Source organism: Monodon monoceros, unplaced genomic scaffold, assembly GCF_005190385.1.
Source record: "Monodon monoceros isolate NGI ecotype Baffin Bay Population unplaced genomic scaffold, NGI_Narwhal_1 Super_Scaffold_18, whole genome shotgun sequence".
In the NCBI taxonomy this organism is placed as follows: domain Eukaryota; kingdom Metazoa; phylum Chordata; class Mammalia; order Artiodactyla; family Monodontidae; genus Monodon; species Monodon monoceros.
This window is the reverse complement of record NW_021703774.1, coordinates 77,424,320-77,442,555: the sequence shown is the minus strand read 5'-3', so window position 1 is coordinate 77,442,555 and position 18,236 is coordinate 77,424,320. Positions and strand designations below refer to the sequence as shown.

Genomic DNA, 18,236 nt, shown 5'->3' with positions numbered 1-18,236 from the left:
AGATTCTTAAATACCCTTGAGTTTAAGAACTGGGGCAAAGGTCACTTACATATTGACCCTAGGATGACTAACCGAGTGTTTTCCCAGGGCTTGGTACTTTCAGTGCTAAAACTGAAAGTTCCTGGCACCCAGGACAGTTGGTCACCCTAAGATAGCAAGTTCTCAAGGCGAACCATTTTGAGACTGTCAGAGCTAAGGGGATAGTGTCGTTAGTCTGACTTTATCCCTTGCTTTGCTTTCCCCAGTCTTTCTAGCCCATAGAAGAGGGGTGTATTCCAGAAACTGAGAGTGACTGAAAGCACTCGAGGGGTGGGGGTGGGGCCAAGAGTGGCAGGTGGGGGGACGGGGAGGGGAGAGAATTAGAGGGTGAGGCCACCAGCTGCTCAAATAACATACTAAAGGAATTTGGATTTTATCTTGAAAGTGATAAGGAGACAGAGTTTTAAGCAGGTTAGAGACATGATCAGATGTATAGAGGTCTCCTTCTGAGTCCTGGCATTTCATTTATCTTCAGTGACTGTTCTTATGCAGCAAAACCCCCAGCCTTTCTTAGATGTCTTGGTAACGCATGGCAAACCTCAAAACCCTTGAATGTGTATTTCAGGGCTTACACTCTGTACCCTCCCCCTCCAGCTTTGTTTGACTGTCATTTGCTCCTAGCGCTAGAGGCATATATGTTGATCAGAGGCATTCTGATTTGCTCAGAGGCTATAGGCAAAGAAGTGGGCAGGCAGGCAGTAGTACCATCTGCCTTGAAGAGCAGGGGAATGAGCAAAGCATGAACATTCTCTGGCCCTCTCAGATCACTGTTACTTTGGCAGAACTCAACAGATTGGAGAATGTAAATATCCTAAAGTCAAGGGCCTTCAATGGTACTTCTGTTTCCCCAGCTCTGAGAACAGTGCCTGGCACAAGTGCTCAAAAGTGAAAGAATGGATGGATGGATGAACACTGGGCCATGGAGAATGGGAGGAGGAGAATAAGTAGGGCCATTGTCCTGTTCTGGGTGGTGGCGAGGGGGAGCCAGAGTGCAGATGGAGAGTTCACCTTTGGGGAGGATGGCCCCTCTCCCGGCCCCGTGAGCAGCATGTGGACATAGGTGTGGCTGCATCTCTCCAAGTGCAGGCTTGGGAGTGCCTGGATGCTTGTTGAGAAGGTGTGTTCCTGGACTTTCCTGAAGACACCCCCGATCCCTGTCACTGTGGCTGGGATCTCGCATAGGCATTTTTAAATGAGCTCTGCAGGTGATTTGGAGGCTTGCCACTTTGAGGACCACTGACACAAAGAGGCAAGAAGAGGCTTAGCAATCGGAAGGGCTCACACCAAAGGCCTTCCTGCAACAACCCTTCCCAGATTCCCCTGTCTGAGACAATTCTCTTTGGTCCTGCTCCCCGGCCCTTGTTCATATTCCCATCCAGTCCCCTCCTGCAGGTGCGCCTGTATTAGCAGCCTTGAATGTGTGTCCTTCTCCTTCAGGGCACCTGGAGGTTGGCAGGGCCCCCAATGATGGCTTCTTCCTTTTTGTAACCCTCACAGCATCTAAAATCTGCTTTAAATCAAAGCAAATATTCCTCATTCTGAATTTAGACAACAGTGGTTCCCCTCCCATTATCACAAGAAATCCGAAAACAAAATTACATAATCATTTCGCTTTCATGAATTCCGTAATCACAAAACACAGCCAATAAAAATATGATTAAATGTTTAACCTTACAATTTTTGCTTATCAAATTGACTAAGATAAAAAATACAATGTTGAAGAGGGTGTGGTTAAATTGGAACTGTTAGAAGGAATGTAAATTGGCACAAATTATCTCGAATGCATTTTGACAATGTATGTCAAGAGCTTTACAAAGATTTATATACTTTGACTCAGTAATTACACTTCTTGAAATTTTTCATAAGGAAACAATCAAGGTCCTCACTATTGGTAAACAGTCTAAGTTTAGCAAAAGGGGGAGTGGTTAAGTGAATTATTGAATAGAGACATGCTTTCTATTATATAGACACTGTATATGGATTTAGAAAAAGGCTAATGTCATAATATATGAAAAGGATATGATAGAAAGTATATACAGTTCCTATTTTTTAAAAAGAAGCATGCATCTCTGAATGGTGGAATAGTCTACAGATACTTAGAAGCCTAATACTATATGGGCTATGCTCTTTCTACATTTCCCATATTTTCTACAATTAACTTGTACTCTATTGCTTTTTTAATAAAACAGCTAATAAATGAAATATACAATGTAAATGCTATACAGCAACGGACTGTTATTAATAGTGCCACCCTTCCAACCTCCTGCAGAATTTTTCCTGCACGCTGATTCTAATATCTTCACCTCTCATATTACTTTCCAGCTCAGAATTCCTCAATGGATCCCATACCGAAAGGATAAAGTGTTCACTCCTTAGCAGGGCACACCAAGCCCTTTATGACCTAGTCTTGACACACTTGTCTGGTCTCGTTCCTAGCTGCTCCTTGCACTTTCCCTCCTATCCTTCAGGGATGCCCACTATTTGGAATTTCTTGGTTATGCCGTGCTGTCTATATCTGCCTGATTTTGCCTGGGCTGATTCCTCTGCCTAGAATTCCCCCTCCTCCTTCCTTACTTCATAAATTCCCCATTGAGCTTTCTAGCCATTTTCCTAAAACCTTTCCCTCAAAACTTTAGAAAGATTTAGGCATTGCTCTGTGCATTCAATGTACCCTTAACAACTCTGTTGTTATCATATGGTAATAAACTGCTCATTTCCATATCTGTCTTTTAGGTTGAAGGCTGGAATTAACTTTATGATGGGCACATGGTAAACAACCAATACAGTATATACTGAATGAAAGAATCAGCACACAAATCACAAACATCGTGCAGGTTGTCCCTTGTAAAAGGGTACCTGTGACGGCCAGTGTGGCTGACATCCAGCCAGCCCTCCTCTTGCGAAGCCAGTGTGCTCAGAGGCTGGGAAAACGCTTGGCACTAGTTCACTAATTGAGAAAGTGACTGGTGTCAGGGGAAGTGCCTGATGTGCCAGACTCATTCCACAGACCCATTGCACAAACATTTATTGTGTCCAGCCAAAGTGCGAAAATCAGTGGATTCGGTCTCCAAATGCACCCCTGGGCATGAGCAAGATTATCAACCAAGAGGGGGGAGAAATATTAGAACCCCTGATTACATTTGCCTTTATTTTGTCCTTTTTAATTCTTAATTTTGAGGATGTTCTATGATATTTGTAATATGTTCATATGCACACAATGTACACGGAACAAACGCTCTATTTTTTTTTTTTTTTGAACTGATGGGATACGTGATCAAAATAACTTGGGATTGCTAGCCTAGAGCGCTGGGGTTTTAGTGATGAATAACACATGTCCTCTAATGCTCATGCCGTTCACTACAAAGTAGCGGGAGGCAGATACAAACAAACAACCACAATAAAACACAGCAAGATGAACTTTGCCTGCGGGAATCCAAGAAGATTTCACAAAAGAGATGGCACTTGAACAGGGTTATTTGGCTGCTAAATGGGAACATTTAAGTCTAAATTTTACATAATTCTATTTAACTCGGTGCACTTTGCACTTACTGAGGAAGGAGCATAAAGTGAATGAAGTGCAAAATGGCTAAAAAGGGATGAGCTAGAGCTGCTCCAAAACTGTGGCTTCATCACCTAAAGGGATGGAGATATGTGTGTGTTTGCTTACGGTGCAAAGTAGACGTGATTTGATATAGAAATTCTAGATTTACAGTCACTTCATCATTCTTGATCAAGTTCTACCCCAACCTTTTATCTCCTCAAAAAAACCCCAGGTCCCAAGGGCTCTAGAGAAAATCCTAGGTTAATATCTGCCAATTCGTATTTGTATTTTCCCTATCTAATTTGGTTTATTTATTTTACAACTTTGTGCAGAGGGGTCAGGTATTCTAAGTGGGGAATGTCTTTAGCCCTGGGAATGATGTGAATGACTGATAAAGTCTAATCCAAAGTCTGAGGCCAAACGTGTGCCTGCAGAAGCCTGTGTTTGGCACAATTCTTTTAGAAACTTTAAGACCAGGGGAAACACTTCCTCGGTAACAGCACTAGAGAAAACTCCCAGAGGGCTTGCTCCTTTATTTAGGTGAATTACTAAGCAGGTTAAACTTAACTGTCAGCTTCCTTGACTGTAGGGACTGTGTCTCAAAGAGCCTGAAGTAACAGAGTGAAGCCTGAATATGGAGCCTGCATTCCAACATGGGGCTCTGACGTTATCAGCTGCGGGCGCAAGGAAAGTCACTTAACCTCTTCGAGACTCTCTGCTCGTTTGCTACATGAGAATAATAAGATGTAAGTCAGCTTCACAAGGCTGTTGGGATCAAATCTACATTGTGTGTGAAAAGTATTTTATACTCTAGAAGGCATCTTCCAAATGTGAGTTGTTATTATTCTTGTTAATAAAGTCCCAGCAAAAAGCATTGCCTGTTGGAGAAAATGTCACATGCCATAAAATACTGATTCAAAAAAGACTGATTGAGTGAACGAACGTGGAAGAGGTTTAGTTTCAACAAACTCACTCAATGGTGATGCAGAAATGGTTTCTGGGGACTCGCATTGCTACCTCGCACCTTCAATCTTGCTAACTCCTTCCCCTACTCTCCCTGTCCAAATGAACATTCCCTCAAAGGTCCAGCTTTTATTTCTGATAAATAAATGCATGCTGATAGGATAACGGTATAATGGGTTAGCATGCTGAAAATGCAGTTGCATTTCATCTGAACCAGGGTTTTACCGACCCTGTGCCTGAACCCAGGCCTTGCAGGGGCTATTTTTGGACAGGCAGAACTTCCAGCACCTCTTATATCATATCTCACGGCAACTGCCCTCTCCACCTACATACAGGGTGGGCCTGCATACATAAAACAGGACACTAAAACCTCTTTCTCGCATCTGATGACTAATCTTTGTCTCTACTTTCAGAAAGGGAAAGCACCATACATAGACTTTACCAATCCAATACATTTTCCTTTGCTTGCTCCCAAAAGAGGAGAAAGAGTATGTATGTGTGTATGTGTGTGTGTGTGTGTGTGTGTGTGTGTGTGTTCCTCCAATGATTGAGGAATCCTGAAATGAACCTCTATAAGAAACCCCTGACAATGTTCTGTGGATGGTTTTGCACATGGAATTGAAACAAGTTGGCAGGAAGAAGAATTCTTTCTGCATAATTCAAAGCAGACATTTTACTAGGGGAAAAGCAAATCAGAAATTTGCTGTCAGTCCTTGAAATTTTATTAGTTACAAAAAGTAATATATTAGCCCCTTGCATTAAATCCAGATAGGATCTACCCTTTTTTTTTTCCCCCTCTCAATGATATTCCTAAAATGAATCTTTGAGAATGTACTACAAGACTAGCTCCTCATAAATTCGTAAGACTCAGCAGTGGTGGCCTGTGACTATGTTACATGTTATTAGCTTCTCCTCTGCTTCTCTGCAGCTCCAGCGATAAAGGATAATATTATAAGACTTGAGAATAACTGAACTAATTACATGTTCCTTCCGATAAAGAGGATAATCTAATTAAATATTTCCCAATGAGTGAGTGAGCCCGGGTGAGTCTGAGTACTGTAATCCAAATAAGTATGAAGCCAAAAGATGCAATTTTAAAGGAAAGGGGTTTATTGAACAATTTCACTTTTTCTGGGTAAGAATTTTTGTAGGACTGGTTTTCTATTTTTCAAACCTCTAAACTCACAATGATATATTTTAATATATTTTGGAAGCAATATAGAGATCATATTTTAGTTAACTTACATTATCAGGCTACTTAATTGGGTTTGAGGGGTTTTTCGGCCAGTCAAGTGTGTGAGATAGAAGAATGGACTTTAAGACACAATATCTATCTGAAATTCACTTATTCAAATTAATATTCTGTGAATTATTATGCACAGTAGCTTTTCAGTAAATATAAATGAATTTCTATCTAATAGTCAATTCTCTCACCTTTAGTTTGGTATTTCTTCTTCCTTTCCTTGCTACCAAAGATGGAGGAATGAGTTAGAATATCAGAAATAGAGGTCACACTAAAAATATGTAGAAGCATGAAAATTGTTACCATACTTCAATTCCAGCTACACATTCTCTCCCTCTCAGGAAGCAAGGCCATCTATATCTTTGTTGCATCTCTAACTGTTTTGGTGACGGCTCTGCCCCTCCCTCTCTCCTCTTTCCAACATACCCTGTCTGGGGACCATTACCCTTTTGGCTGAAAGTTGTGAACAATAAGTGAGGTCAGCCACAGGGCTCAATGAGGGATAGACTCAATTATAACCAAGGCTTAAATCTATAACTTTTACATCAGACTTGCTACAAAGTATTAAAACGTCATGAAATGGCAGGAAACAACATAGTATTTACAACATGATGGACTACCAGCTCTTGAGGGCAGAGACCAGGTCTAACTGAATCTTGTGCCCGCTTTCCAGCCTGTAACAGAAACTCTGTAAACGTCTGCTGAGTGAGGGCTGAACAAGGATGAGTGTCTACAATACCCTTTACTCCAGGGAGATGCAGAAGGAAGATAACACAAAATAGGTTTAGAGGACTCTAAGGTATTGGTTTTTCAAACTTTTTCGGAGCTATATTTACAGCAAAAACTGTTTACATCACAAACCACACACATACACACACAGTTGCCACCAACTAAATATCTGTGTAAACCACTGGGTTGTAACCCATAATTAGAAAACCACCATATGGGATATGGAACCAAAGAAGGGACAAAAACTGCTAGTACCCAGGAAATATTACTGAACTACCATTGTTGAAATGGTCCAATGTGTCCTGCTTGTGGTCTTTACCAGTAACTCTCACTAGTCCTTCATTAATAAATTAGTTTTTTCAGACAGCAAACACCTCTTCAAATACTTATTATGTACCAGCACCACACCAGGCATGTAAAGATACAAAAAATGAAAAAGACTAAAAAATCTGACTTCCTTTTTGACATCTCTCCTCTTAGAACATCTGTCAGACATATCAAGTTTAACCCAGGCCAAACTGTACTTCCACATTTCCCCCAAATTTAATCCTCTTCAGTTTTTTCTATTGGAAGATATTTTTACTGAGTTTCTCAAGTCAGAACTTTGGAATCACCTGAAACTCACTTCGTCTCCCTCACCCCTCACATCTCACAGTGGCATCATTATGCTGATTCTTCCTCAATATACTCTGAATCTGCCTGCTCTCTCCATCTCCACCTGGGTATCCCAATGACCTCCTAACTGGTCTCCTCACTTCCATGTTTATCTCATGACCCCATCCCAATTTATATTTCACTCTGAAGTAGGAAAATATTCTGAAAAAGAACTCAGATTGTGTCACTTTCCCCTTTAAAAGGCTTGATGGCTTCCTATTTCCTAGGAAGTAAAAATGCAAACACTTGCTTAACAAGGACATACTAGTCCCTGCAGATCTGGCCTCTGTCCACCTCTGTCTCACACTCTCTCTCTAATTAAATTCTAGGCACACTGGCCTTTTTCATTCCTCTGAGAGGGTGACATCTTTCACTCCTGCCTTAGACGCTTTGCACATGCTGTTCCCCCTGCCTGAATATTTTCCCCACTCTTCTCACTTGGCCTTTTTTTTCATCTTTCAGTTTATCTCCAAACACTCAGTTTAAAGTATTTTCCATGTAATTCCTTCTTATTTAAAGCAATTATCACAATTTTAACTGTGTATATATTTTTTTGCTTAATGTCTGTCTGCCTTCCCCATTCAAATATAAGCTCTGTGAGGGCAGGAAATTATATCTGTTTTATACACTAAGATAAACTCAACCATAGATTTGGTACATGACAGACATTCAAATATTTGTGCAATGCATGAAAGTGAAGCATTTCTTAAACCTTAGTTATTGTCACTTGATCATTTAGCCAAAGCCGTGTATCTGTGCATCGATGACTGAATAGACAAACAAAATGTCATAGATACATACAATGGAATATTACTCAGCCTTGGAAAAGAAGGAAATTCTGACATATGCTACAATGTGGATAAAACTTGAAGACATTATGCTTAGTGAAATAAGCTAGTCACAAGAGGACAAATACTGTACGATTCCACCTATATGAGGTACCTAGAGTTGTTTAGTTGTTAGAAACAGAAGGTAGAATGACTGTCAGGGCTGGGGCAGGAGATGAGGAGTTGTTTACTGAATACAGAGTTTTAGTTTTGTAAGATAACAAAAGTTGGGAAGGTTTGCTGCACAGCAATGTGGATATATTTAACACTGTGGAACTGTACACTTAGAAACAGTCAAGACTGTAAATTTTACGTATTTTTTTACCACAATACAAAATTAAAAATAAAAAACCCTGCTCATAGATGTTTCTTTTCTTTCTTGCTTCTTAAAATACAAAACTGTAACAATCACTGAGAATAGAAATTTTAAAAATAACATTAATTATAATAGCTAAATCTTATTGGACACTTACTCTAGGTCAAGAATTATGCTAAGTATTTTATATTTACTGTTCCATTTAATCATCATTACAGCTTTATGAAGTAGATAGTATTATCAATGCTGAGTTTACAAAGAACTGAAGTACAGCAGAGTTATGTAACTTGTCCAAGATTACATAGCTAGTAAGTAGTAGAATCAGCATATAGCCCAGGCAGTCTGGTTTGGATCAGTGCATCTAACTCCTGGGTCTAGGTCTCATCAAACTAGCAGAAGGCACTCTGAAAGACTCAGTCACCTTAACCATACAAATCTTAACTGTAAGAATTAAAAATTCCTGTTGACCCAAATATTTGAGCAGAAGCCGCTCATGAACATGGCTCAAAAATAACTAAAATTGTTTGACACCTTCATTATCTGCTGATACACCTTCACTGTTTTCGCCTGAGTAGTAGGAAAAGTAATAACCATATCACAGAACTATGGAGAGATTTCAAGCTTAATTCTAATTACTAACAGTAGCTTGTATTCAAGAAATGTGAAACCACAACCACCACTTGTAGAATCTAAACTATTCTTAATTTTTGTGTAAAGACAAGGAGAAGGAACAAAGGCTTCCAAATCAACCAGTTACTTCAACTTCCTGAGCTTCACTTTCATCATTTGTTAATTATCTCCTGGCAAGTTGTTGAGAAGATTAGGTTAGCTAATATATATGAGGCACCCAGCACACAAAACTTGGAATAAACTAAGTGTTCAATGAATGGTAACTATTATTACCGTATGTAAAGGGGGTTAGTCACAGTCTTAGATACAGGAATAGGATGAGATCGTCTTTGTGATTCTTTCTCCAGTATCCTTCCAATCATGGTGGAAGTGTAATGTAACATGCTGGAGAGGCTCCAAACCCCACCCAGTTAAGACAGTGATGGCCACTCTTCACTAGCTGAACCTTGCTTTATTCTTGTGGCTGCTCCTCCACTGATATCTGTGTGTCCTGGAATTCTTGACTAGGTTCCTGCCTTGCCCAGCAGTTCTCCCGCTGGTCAAAGGTCCTAGCCAGCACCCCAATCCTTGCACGGTGTGCATTTCGTGCTGATGAATCCCAGGGTCCTCAGCTTCAGGTACCATTCTTCCCCAGTGACTACTGGCCTCCCCCTGGACTGTTGACTATTTGCCACATGGGCTTGGCCAGCCGCCTGCGCCTCAGGGTGGAAAAGAGCTGAGGGCACCATTTGGATGTCTCTGAGTGCCTTTGCTTGAGTTGTGCTTTCCTCTGAAAACAGAACTCCAGGTTTCTGACATGAGAAGCAAACATACCGCACCCCAGGAGCCCTGACCTTCTGCTCTTCAGTGACTAGCTTGGCCTTACTTTCTCTGCTGGGCTGCTCAGGCCTCCTCCAGAAAGAGGAGGCTCAGGGTTGATAACCCATCTGACTGCTCTTTTTCCCATTTCGACAAAATGCATTCGCTTGCAACTCTTCATAACCCTTTATAAACATTTCTAGCACTGTGATTTCTCCTCGTTTTCCCTTCTTTGGGTGAGAAATGCCTCCAGAGCCCAGCTTTTGACACAACTCCTCCCAGATTGTTTTTATAGTCCCAACGTAGTACTTCTTTGTTACAGCTCAATATTCCTAAATTTTGTTCCAAGTCATTATTTTACATTTATAAATATCAGGTTGTATTAATTGGTTCCAGCTTTAAAAATGTTCCATCAGAGGTTATTTTCTTCTATTTTGACAGTGGTTTCTAAACCTGGAGCGCCAAGGCCCTGATGTGGGCCATGTTCTGCAAGCATCCCTGAAGGACTGATGTGGAACAGAAAAGATACTCAGACCCTGGGCCTCGCTGTGTTCTTTGAAGACTGTACTGGCCATAATAGCTTCAAAGAATTTCAACAAGTTCCTAAGACATGACCTTCCCTTTCCGAAAACCACGTTGGCCAGGCTTGTCTTAATCAAGCTGTGCTTTTCTAAGCATCCTTTTACTTGATCTCCTGCAGCAGTTTTTAATACTTTCCCTACAAGTGAAGTTAAACTAACTGGTCTGTAATTTCCTGGTGTGTCCCTAAGCTCTATGAAATAACGGCATTAGGTTGGCTACCTTCCAATCCTTCCTGACTTTTTTTGTTTTGTTTTAAAACGCAGGATTGAAAAGGCCAGAGAATGCTTCCTGTCTCATTTTCCCTTCGTTCCTTCCATGACATACTGCTCTTTCTGTTCCCAGTAGATCTGCCATTTTAATAACTTCAAACCTCTTAAATGTGTTCACTTATTATTTGTTCCTATCTCTGAAGCATGAGTTTTCCATTTTTCATTTTGACAAGGGTCACCCCCAAAAATAAGGGTTTACAATTCTACTGAATAGATTATTAATTTGAGGCACTGTTTAAGAAATGTTTCATATTAGGAATCTGGAAAAGGGAGGCAACTAGATAATAATTAAGTCTGTGTTCTTACTTGTGAGTTATTATAAACACATTTTGGGGAAAGAGCTGAGAAATATGTCTATACACCCAGGAATAGGAACCAAAAATGGAACTATTATATCTGGGAATTCTAATCTAGAGTACTAGCAAAGCGTTTTAAAAATGTGGTGAAACTAATTTGATCAGAAGATATAAAATTTGCATCTTATATCTGTTTTAACTGCATTTGGTTTATTACTCTCATATCTAATACCATAAAAGTCTTTCCACATTTAACAATCTCCCAGAATTATCTCCCAATGGAAAAGCCCATTTTAATATTTAAATTAAAAGTTTTAGTTTTTACTGAGAGGAGTAAAGAGGAAAATTAATAATTATTTGTATTTGTAAAATTGCAATGTATCACATAATCTTTAGGATTGTCCAAGTTCTTTATTGTATAGAATTGACTATTCTTTGAAGTGAGTGAGACATAAACAAGGACATAAAAAACTTTATTCTTTAAAGATGATTTTTGTTTCAGCAGACTATTGGGTTTTGTTTGTATAGTGACCCAATTTCTCTTTTCTGAATAAGTCACAGACAGGCACATAAACCACAGCCTGTGTGTGGATAGAGGCCCATCTCCCGATAGGGAGGCATGACGATCACCCTTATGGAATGAGAACTACGCAGTGGAATATACAACTTTTAAGATGGTAGACTCTGATTTCAGATAAGTTGGATAAACAACCCCCTTGCCCAGTTGGTAGTTTTTTCTTTCTAATTTATCAAAACTACAATGTCAAAGTCTGAAAATTTTACATCTCTCATAGTGCTCACATACCGTGTATCAGATTTAACCATAAGAGGGATGATCTTTGCATGTATGATATACTTAGACCTCTCTCATAGGTAACAGTTCAGTTGACTCTGGATGACCATTAATATTTTCCTTTTTGGTTTTGGTCAGGACTGAGTATACCTGCAAATGAACAGGTCAGATTCTCTATGTGGACCATAAAGCACACACACAAATATTTGTGCATATTTAGTGAATTAATTTAAGTGCAGCCATGAATCTTAAAGCATGGATTTTTTCCCAGTGTTTGAAATGTTTTCTCATAGATTTCCACCTTTAGGATCTTAAGGTTGTAATTAAGATATGTACAGGGTTTACCTTTCCTATTTCATATATATTGTACCATGTAACTACAAATTTAGTACATATGCGTTGTCTTCTCTCCCACTCCTATGCCTTTGCTTGAGCTGTTCCCTTCTCATAGAGTGTGCCCTCTCCCACATATGAAAGTCAAGACCTATGCATCCAAAGGGTGGACAGCTTTGAGCCCAGTGAAAGAGTACTGGGTTTGTGGTAAAGTGGAAAAATCTGAGGCTATGTATTTAACTATGGTTAAATCCAAGTTCTTCAGTTTTCTAATTAGCAAGCTCCCTACCTTCTCTATGCCTCCATCTTCCCCTATGTAAGATGGGGATATACACATTTCCTTTTAGAACTGTGATATGGATCAATCAGGATAACATGCTTAAAAGATCAAACTTGTCAGCTCCCCTTCCTTTCCAATGCCACCTTCTCCACAAAGCTCCTCTAGATCTCACCCCTCCCCAATCCACCCAGGCTAACAGTAACCTCATCTTCCTTTAAATGTCCAGAACACTCGAACTCTCCCTCACAGACTTCCCTGACTATTTTCTGCATTGTGTTACTCAATTTAACAAACATTTATTGAACACCTACTATGTGTCAGGCATATATATATATATATATATATATATATATATATATTTCTTTTTCTTCCTAACTAGTCCTTAAGCTTCTTGAGGTTAAAGTCTTTATAATATTCATATTCCCCTCCCTCCATTGTCTAGATAGTGTTTGACACCTAGTGCTTGAACAAGAATGTACTGGTTAATTGTTTGGTATTTGGTAAAACTGGTCACTAATAATTCAGGCAACATCTGTATATCCATTCTCATGTGTGTACACTTCTTCAAATAGGATTGCATGGTGAAAATTATGCTTATAAGTAATGCCAGTATATGGGGTCATAATCATATTCATCCTCATTAAATGCTACTACTACATCCACTACTACACCCACTACTACACCCGCTACTACACCCACTACTACACCCGCTACTACACCTGCTACTACACCCGCTACTACACCTGCTACTACACCCACTACTACACCTACTACTATACCTACTACTACACCTACTACTACTATAAGAAAAATAAAGTGATAGCTAATATCCCTAAGACTATAGGCAAAGGGGAAACTTCTCTTCCCATTCCCACTTAGGTCCTTGGAGTAGTTCCTGCTAGAGCAAAACTTGTTTCCAAAAAGAGAAGGTGAAGGAACACATGGGTAGTTTTGTCTCTGTGGAATCACATTAGCACAAATCTAAGCAGGTTTTCAAAGAACTGTGGTTTATAAATAAATATTCTCTCATATATACAATATCATGGCTAGATGAAATTCTAAAGTTTCAGGGGAAATTACACAATTTCAAAACGAGGCTGTGTGTACACAGGACCAAGCCATCCAAATGAAAGCTTGAGCAAATCATTGTGGAATGTGGTCTTTGCTAGCCCAGACATTTCAAGTCGTTATTGGAAATATGTAATGAGGTTCTGACACTCTTTTACTACTCATGGATCAACTGCACTAGAATGAAGTTTCACTCGAATTCTCTGCTCCTAATCGACCGCAGGCTGGGAAACCAGAAAGTCAAATTGGTTAGAACTGTGTTTAAAGTAAGAACGACGAGGCTCTGATCTAAGGCCAATGAGAGTATCCTACAAATAGTAGTCAATGTAAATGCGTGGCCTTTATAATACCTATTTTGAGGTCTCCTTCCTCCAAAATGGAGATCTAAAAGGAAACAGAACTCTATGAATTTCCCATGTAACATAAGTAATTTTGTTGGATTCTTTTCTTTCCCCATTGCAGAGTTTCCTTTGAGAAGGAAAACATAAGACTTCCTAAACAGGCTCCCGAGGAATTCACCTGTGGCCACAGACCATGCAAGATTTTAAGCAGAAATAGAGTCAAGAGCCGGCTGTCTGCATGCCTGGAAAGTCCAGGGGTCCCCAAAGAGTTTGGCTTGTGGGTCTCTTTCACGGCCACACTCCTAACTGCCTTGGAGCTCTCAGTAGGCACTGCTTGTAGCTTTTCACTTCTTTTGGGAAGAGGGACCAAAATGGGTCCTAAGTGTGGAGGGACTGAGGTTGGATATGTGCCCTTCTTGTCCAGATGTGCATTCTGGCCATGGCTGATGTTGCCCAGGAACCCAAATTTGTTTTCTGTTTTTGATCCACTCTTGCTACAGTGATTGACATTAATGCTCGTCTGGTGCACCCCAGGTCCATCTCTGTGGTGCTCCTGCTGCCTTCCCTTTTCTTCTGGAACCATTCAGAAAAGGGTATGTGAGCGGGTGTGGGAGGCTTATTGCCCAAATGCTCCACTGGAAGAATGCAGGGGAGCCAGATGTGAAATGGACCTCCCCTGAGTGAAGGCTATGAGGAGTCACAGCGCATATTGGAGAGGAATGGCTTTCTAACCGAACTCTGGATTTGTAACATCGGGCTATCCCACATCCAAGTCAAAATGCCTGTCCACGTCAGACGTCAAAACTGGCTCGTTATCATCTCTGATTTTCACTGAGCATCTTTGAAGAAGAAAGAGTCCTTTGGAGGCGGGGGCTAATTGATCCCAGGCCTGAGAATTGGACATGGATTTCTATGGCTACTTCAGAAGAAAACTTCCAATATTTTAAATCCAGGTACCACATAATGTTTCAACTGGGGCATGCACATGCAGGACATCATAACAAAAGCTAGAAGCCTCATTATTTGACTTCATCAGCGCAGAATGAGTTTTTTGCCATGATAGCGAGAGTAGTGTAGCAAGAGTTAATGCTAAAAATCCACAGTATTGGCAATTGTAAATAAGTCCAATGGAACTTGTTCAGATAGTACTCAGGCAACACTACAGAGTCCATCATGAAATCACCCAAGAACCGAGACACATAAAAACTTTATTAGTTACCACTGAAATAAAGTACAAACAAGTTCGTCTTGAAAGATCCCAAAATCTTTATGCTTTCGGTCTGCGGAGTCACAAAATAGTGCCTGACAAATTTTAAGTGATATTCTAATTAATCACTGGATTTTTATAGTTCCTTGTAAGCTGTAAGTTGGATATTAACAAGACAGGGTAAGAGGAAAACCCCTGTACTGAGCCTGAGTTCTAAGTCCTTTGCACAAACCCACTGGTCAGCCAGGCCAGACTTTTGCATCTGCTAGAAACGGAATGGACCATTAATCTGAAGATTATCCTTACTTTCACAATGATTAAAGTAGAATGTAAAATGGACACAAAGTTCACAAATGGATGGAAAATTATTCCAGTTGTTTCTCTGTCATGTGCAGGAAGCACCTTCTGGGGCATTTTTACATTGTTTCTTTGGTAAAACTAACACTTTGTAATACACTAATAACACAACCCCCTTTAATACCATCACATACTCAGTAATTACCATGAAAAAGTATGATCCAACACTTTCATATACACACATTTCTGATTTATATTCTTCAATTGGATACAGTGACAGTGTAGACAATCTGGGACAATTTTGGACCTAAAGGGGGATTTTGTTAAAAGGGAAGCAGATTTTTTACACGCCCACCATCAGGAACAAACAGCTCCAACAATGAGTGGGAATTTGCTTTCAAAGAATGAATTAAATTTTTTTTAAGTGACTATAAAATTATTACTTCAATTCTTGTTTTCTAAAAGTTACAAAAATCTCTTCAATCAATACGTTCACCTACCTCATAATATAAGGGAGCACTACCGCCTAGAGGTTTCTTTGCCTTTTTAGATGTACTTCCAAAAAGTGCACTTGTTCCATTAATCTGTAAGAAAATTCATCTATAATGAAAAAGAAAGGCTTTCTTAAAGAATCCTTAGATATATGTAACTTTCAAATACCTCGGTGACTTGAGGGGTTGGGGAACCTAGCAAGGAAGAGATAGTCATCAATTAGTTCAAATATTTACAGTCACTTTGGTAAGCTGTTAGTAATTATATGAGGATGTGCCATCTGACAGAACTTTTCTGTGTTATCATTCCCCTCTAACCTCTGACAGCTAGGATTCTCTGGAGGCTTCATTTTTCCAGTTAGTTATGGGCTTCCTTGGAATATTAAATAGTTTTTTCTTTTATTGTTATTGAGTCTTTTATTAAATAATTCCTCACAGAACCTAGCATGGAGCCTAGTATGACCTCAGACATTTTTGTTGAATGAATGAATGTGGAAAGGGCAACATTCACCGATAAAAACATAATCCTTCCAGATTAGATGATTCAAATTTATTCCAGCTAAGTGTTTGTGCAAAGTAATGCACCAAAACTTGCCAAACAGCCCAAGAATATGACAGTTTTATTTATTTCATTATTTTATTCTATTATTTTAAGAAGAAAGTCTCCAAGGGGCTTAGGGGTGGGAAGAGACAGGTACCTGCTGGAGAATGTCTTGCCAGGAAACCATACTGAAGAGTCTGCGCTGAGGAACTTGGACAGCGAGGGTGAGGGCTTGAATGAGAAGCTCATCCTCAACTCGGTTTCCAACGACAAAAGCGATGGAGCTCTTCCAGTCATTCTGTGACAAAATCAGAAGGAATTAGATTCTAAGTACTCCTGGCTAGGTAATTTTGTATCAAAGGCTTCCATTGAAGAGCAGGATAATTGTCCTATAAACCTTACCTTTAAAGACAGAGTTGACCTTAGAGTGTATGTGGGTTTCTGATTCAAGCAGCCGCGAGGCGGCAGTATTGTGACAAATTTCATGCAACTTGCCCAAAAAGCATTTTTCTTGAGAAAAAAGGCCTTTTATTTTAAGGAAGACAATTAAAAAAAATAAAAAAATAAAAATGACACATTTTCATTAGAATGCTGTGCAAGAATAATTTGGTGTTGGAAAGTAATAGTTCATTCATATGTTACAAATGTACATGAAGATACAATCTCCAAGGCAGAAATCTTTGTTTTGCTTCCTGATACATCTTAAGACTCTAAATACTGCTAGGAACATAGTAGAGGCTTGATAAATATTTGTTGATTGTTGGGTGATATTGAACGAGTTGCAAAATGGGCTTTTTTATAGGAGGTAAAATTCAATCCCAGAGTTTTTGTAAAGGACAGAACTAGAACACATCTTTTCCTCCTAATGTAACACAAAATTCTCATTGCTAATTCACATATGGGTTCTTTCCACTGTCAAGAAATAGACTGCAATATTAAACTTGGACATGAAATTCTTTGTCGAATAGTGTAAAGAAATAAGTTACTAAAAAACAATATTCTTATTCAGTAATCCCTTTCCCTCTATTGTAATTTCTGTTGGGAAGAGGCAATTCTCTGGAGGAGATTAAGAATGGAATTTACCGACTTTCCCATTGTGTGGTGCTGAGGAAGGCCAAACTCATGCAAATCAGGTCTAATGCTTTTGAACACTCACCGCCTTATGGGAAGATGGACCAAGCAAACATGATACAGACAACAGGAAAGAGAGATAATAATAAGGGAGGGCACTCTGGCCCTGTGACCTCTTTAGACCTTAGTTTCTCCATTTATAAAATAAAGGGGTCAGACAGGGCAATATGTAACCTTCCCTCTAGTTCCACTCCAGAGATCTGATACAAATAGAGTAAAACTCCCCCTTGGTCAATTCCAAAACAATGCCTAAGAAGATTTGGAAAGACTTTACACAAATTTAATGAAATGCATAATTTTACATGGTTCTCTCTGGTTTCTGTCCAATTCATAGTCAGGGTAATGACAGAACTAGAGTATAGATGGGAGGAAAGGCCTTAGTACAAATTCTTCCTTACCATCAAAGGTAAGGAGGAATTTGTCCTTAAACTTAAGAATTTGTTCTTAAACTTCTCTTACTTCTCTCCATGGAAACTCACTAACCCTAACTACATAACAAAACCCACACAATTTTCAATGCTATCACCAAAACAAAAAACACACATAAAAGCATAAAAATGTCTATTTAATCTACAAAGTATGTATTTGCGTTTGTACACGTGTACACGCATGCATGTAGGTATGGCTCTGTGTTTCCCTCTGTTATACTGAGTTTAAAATCTTTTTTTGTTTGTTTACTAATTCACCATAGGAAGATTGAGCATCTGTTTTGCAAATAGCCTGATTCTGAAAAGCAAGTATGATATTTGTAACACAGTCTTCTGAAAAAAAATTCCATGATCACAAAATGACCTTTCCCCACACTGGATGCCTTTCTTTTCTCTTGTCTGCTCCCTCAGTCAAAACTGCAATTACAATCATCATTAA

The 18,236-nt window shown here is 39.4% G+C and overlaps 1 protein-coding gene across 1 annotated transcript in view; it reads right to left on the bottom strand.

Annotated features, from left to right (window-relative positions):
* The window catches only part of SPAG17 (sperm associated antigen 17), a 219,386-nt gene that overhangs the window by 177,100 nt on the left and 24,050 nt on the right, over nucleotides 1-18,236 (bottom strand). The window contains 2 exon segments of the mRNA XM_029230280.1: nucleotides 15,707-15,790; nucleotides 16,396-16,536. Coding sequence (XP_029086113.1) covers nucleotides 15,707-15,790; nucleotides 16,396-16,536 — 225 coding nt within the window.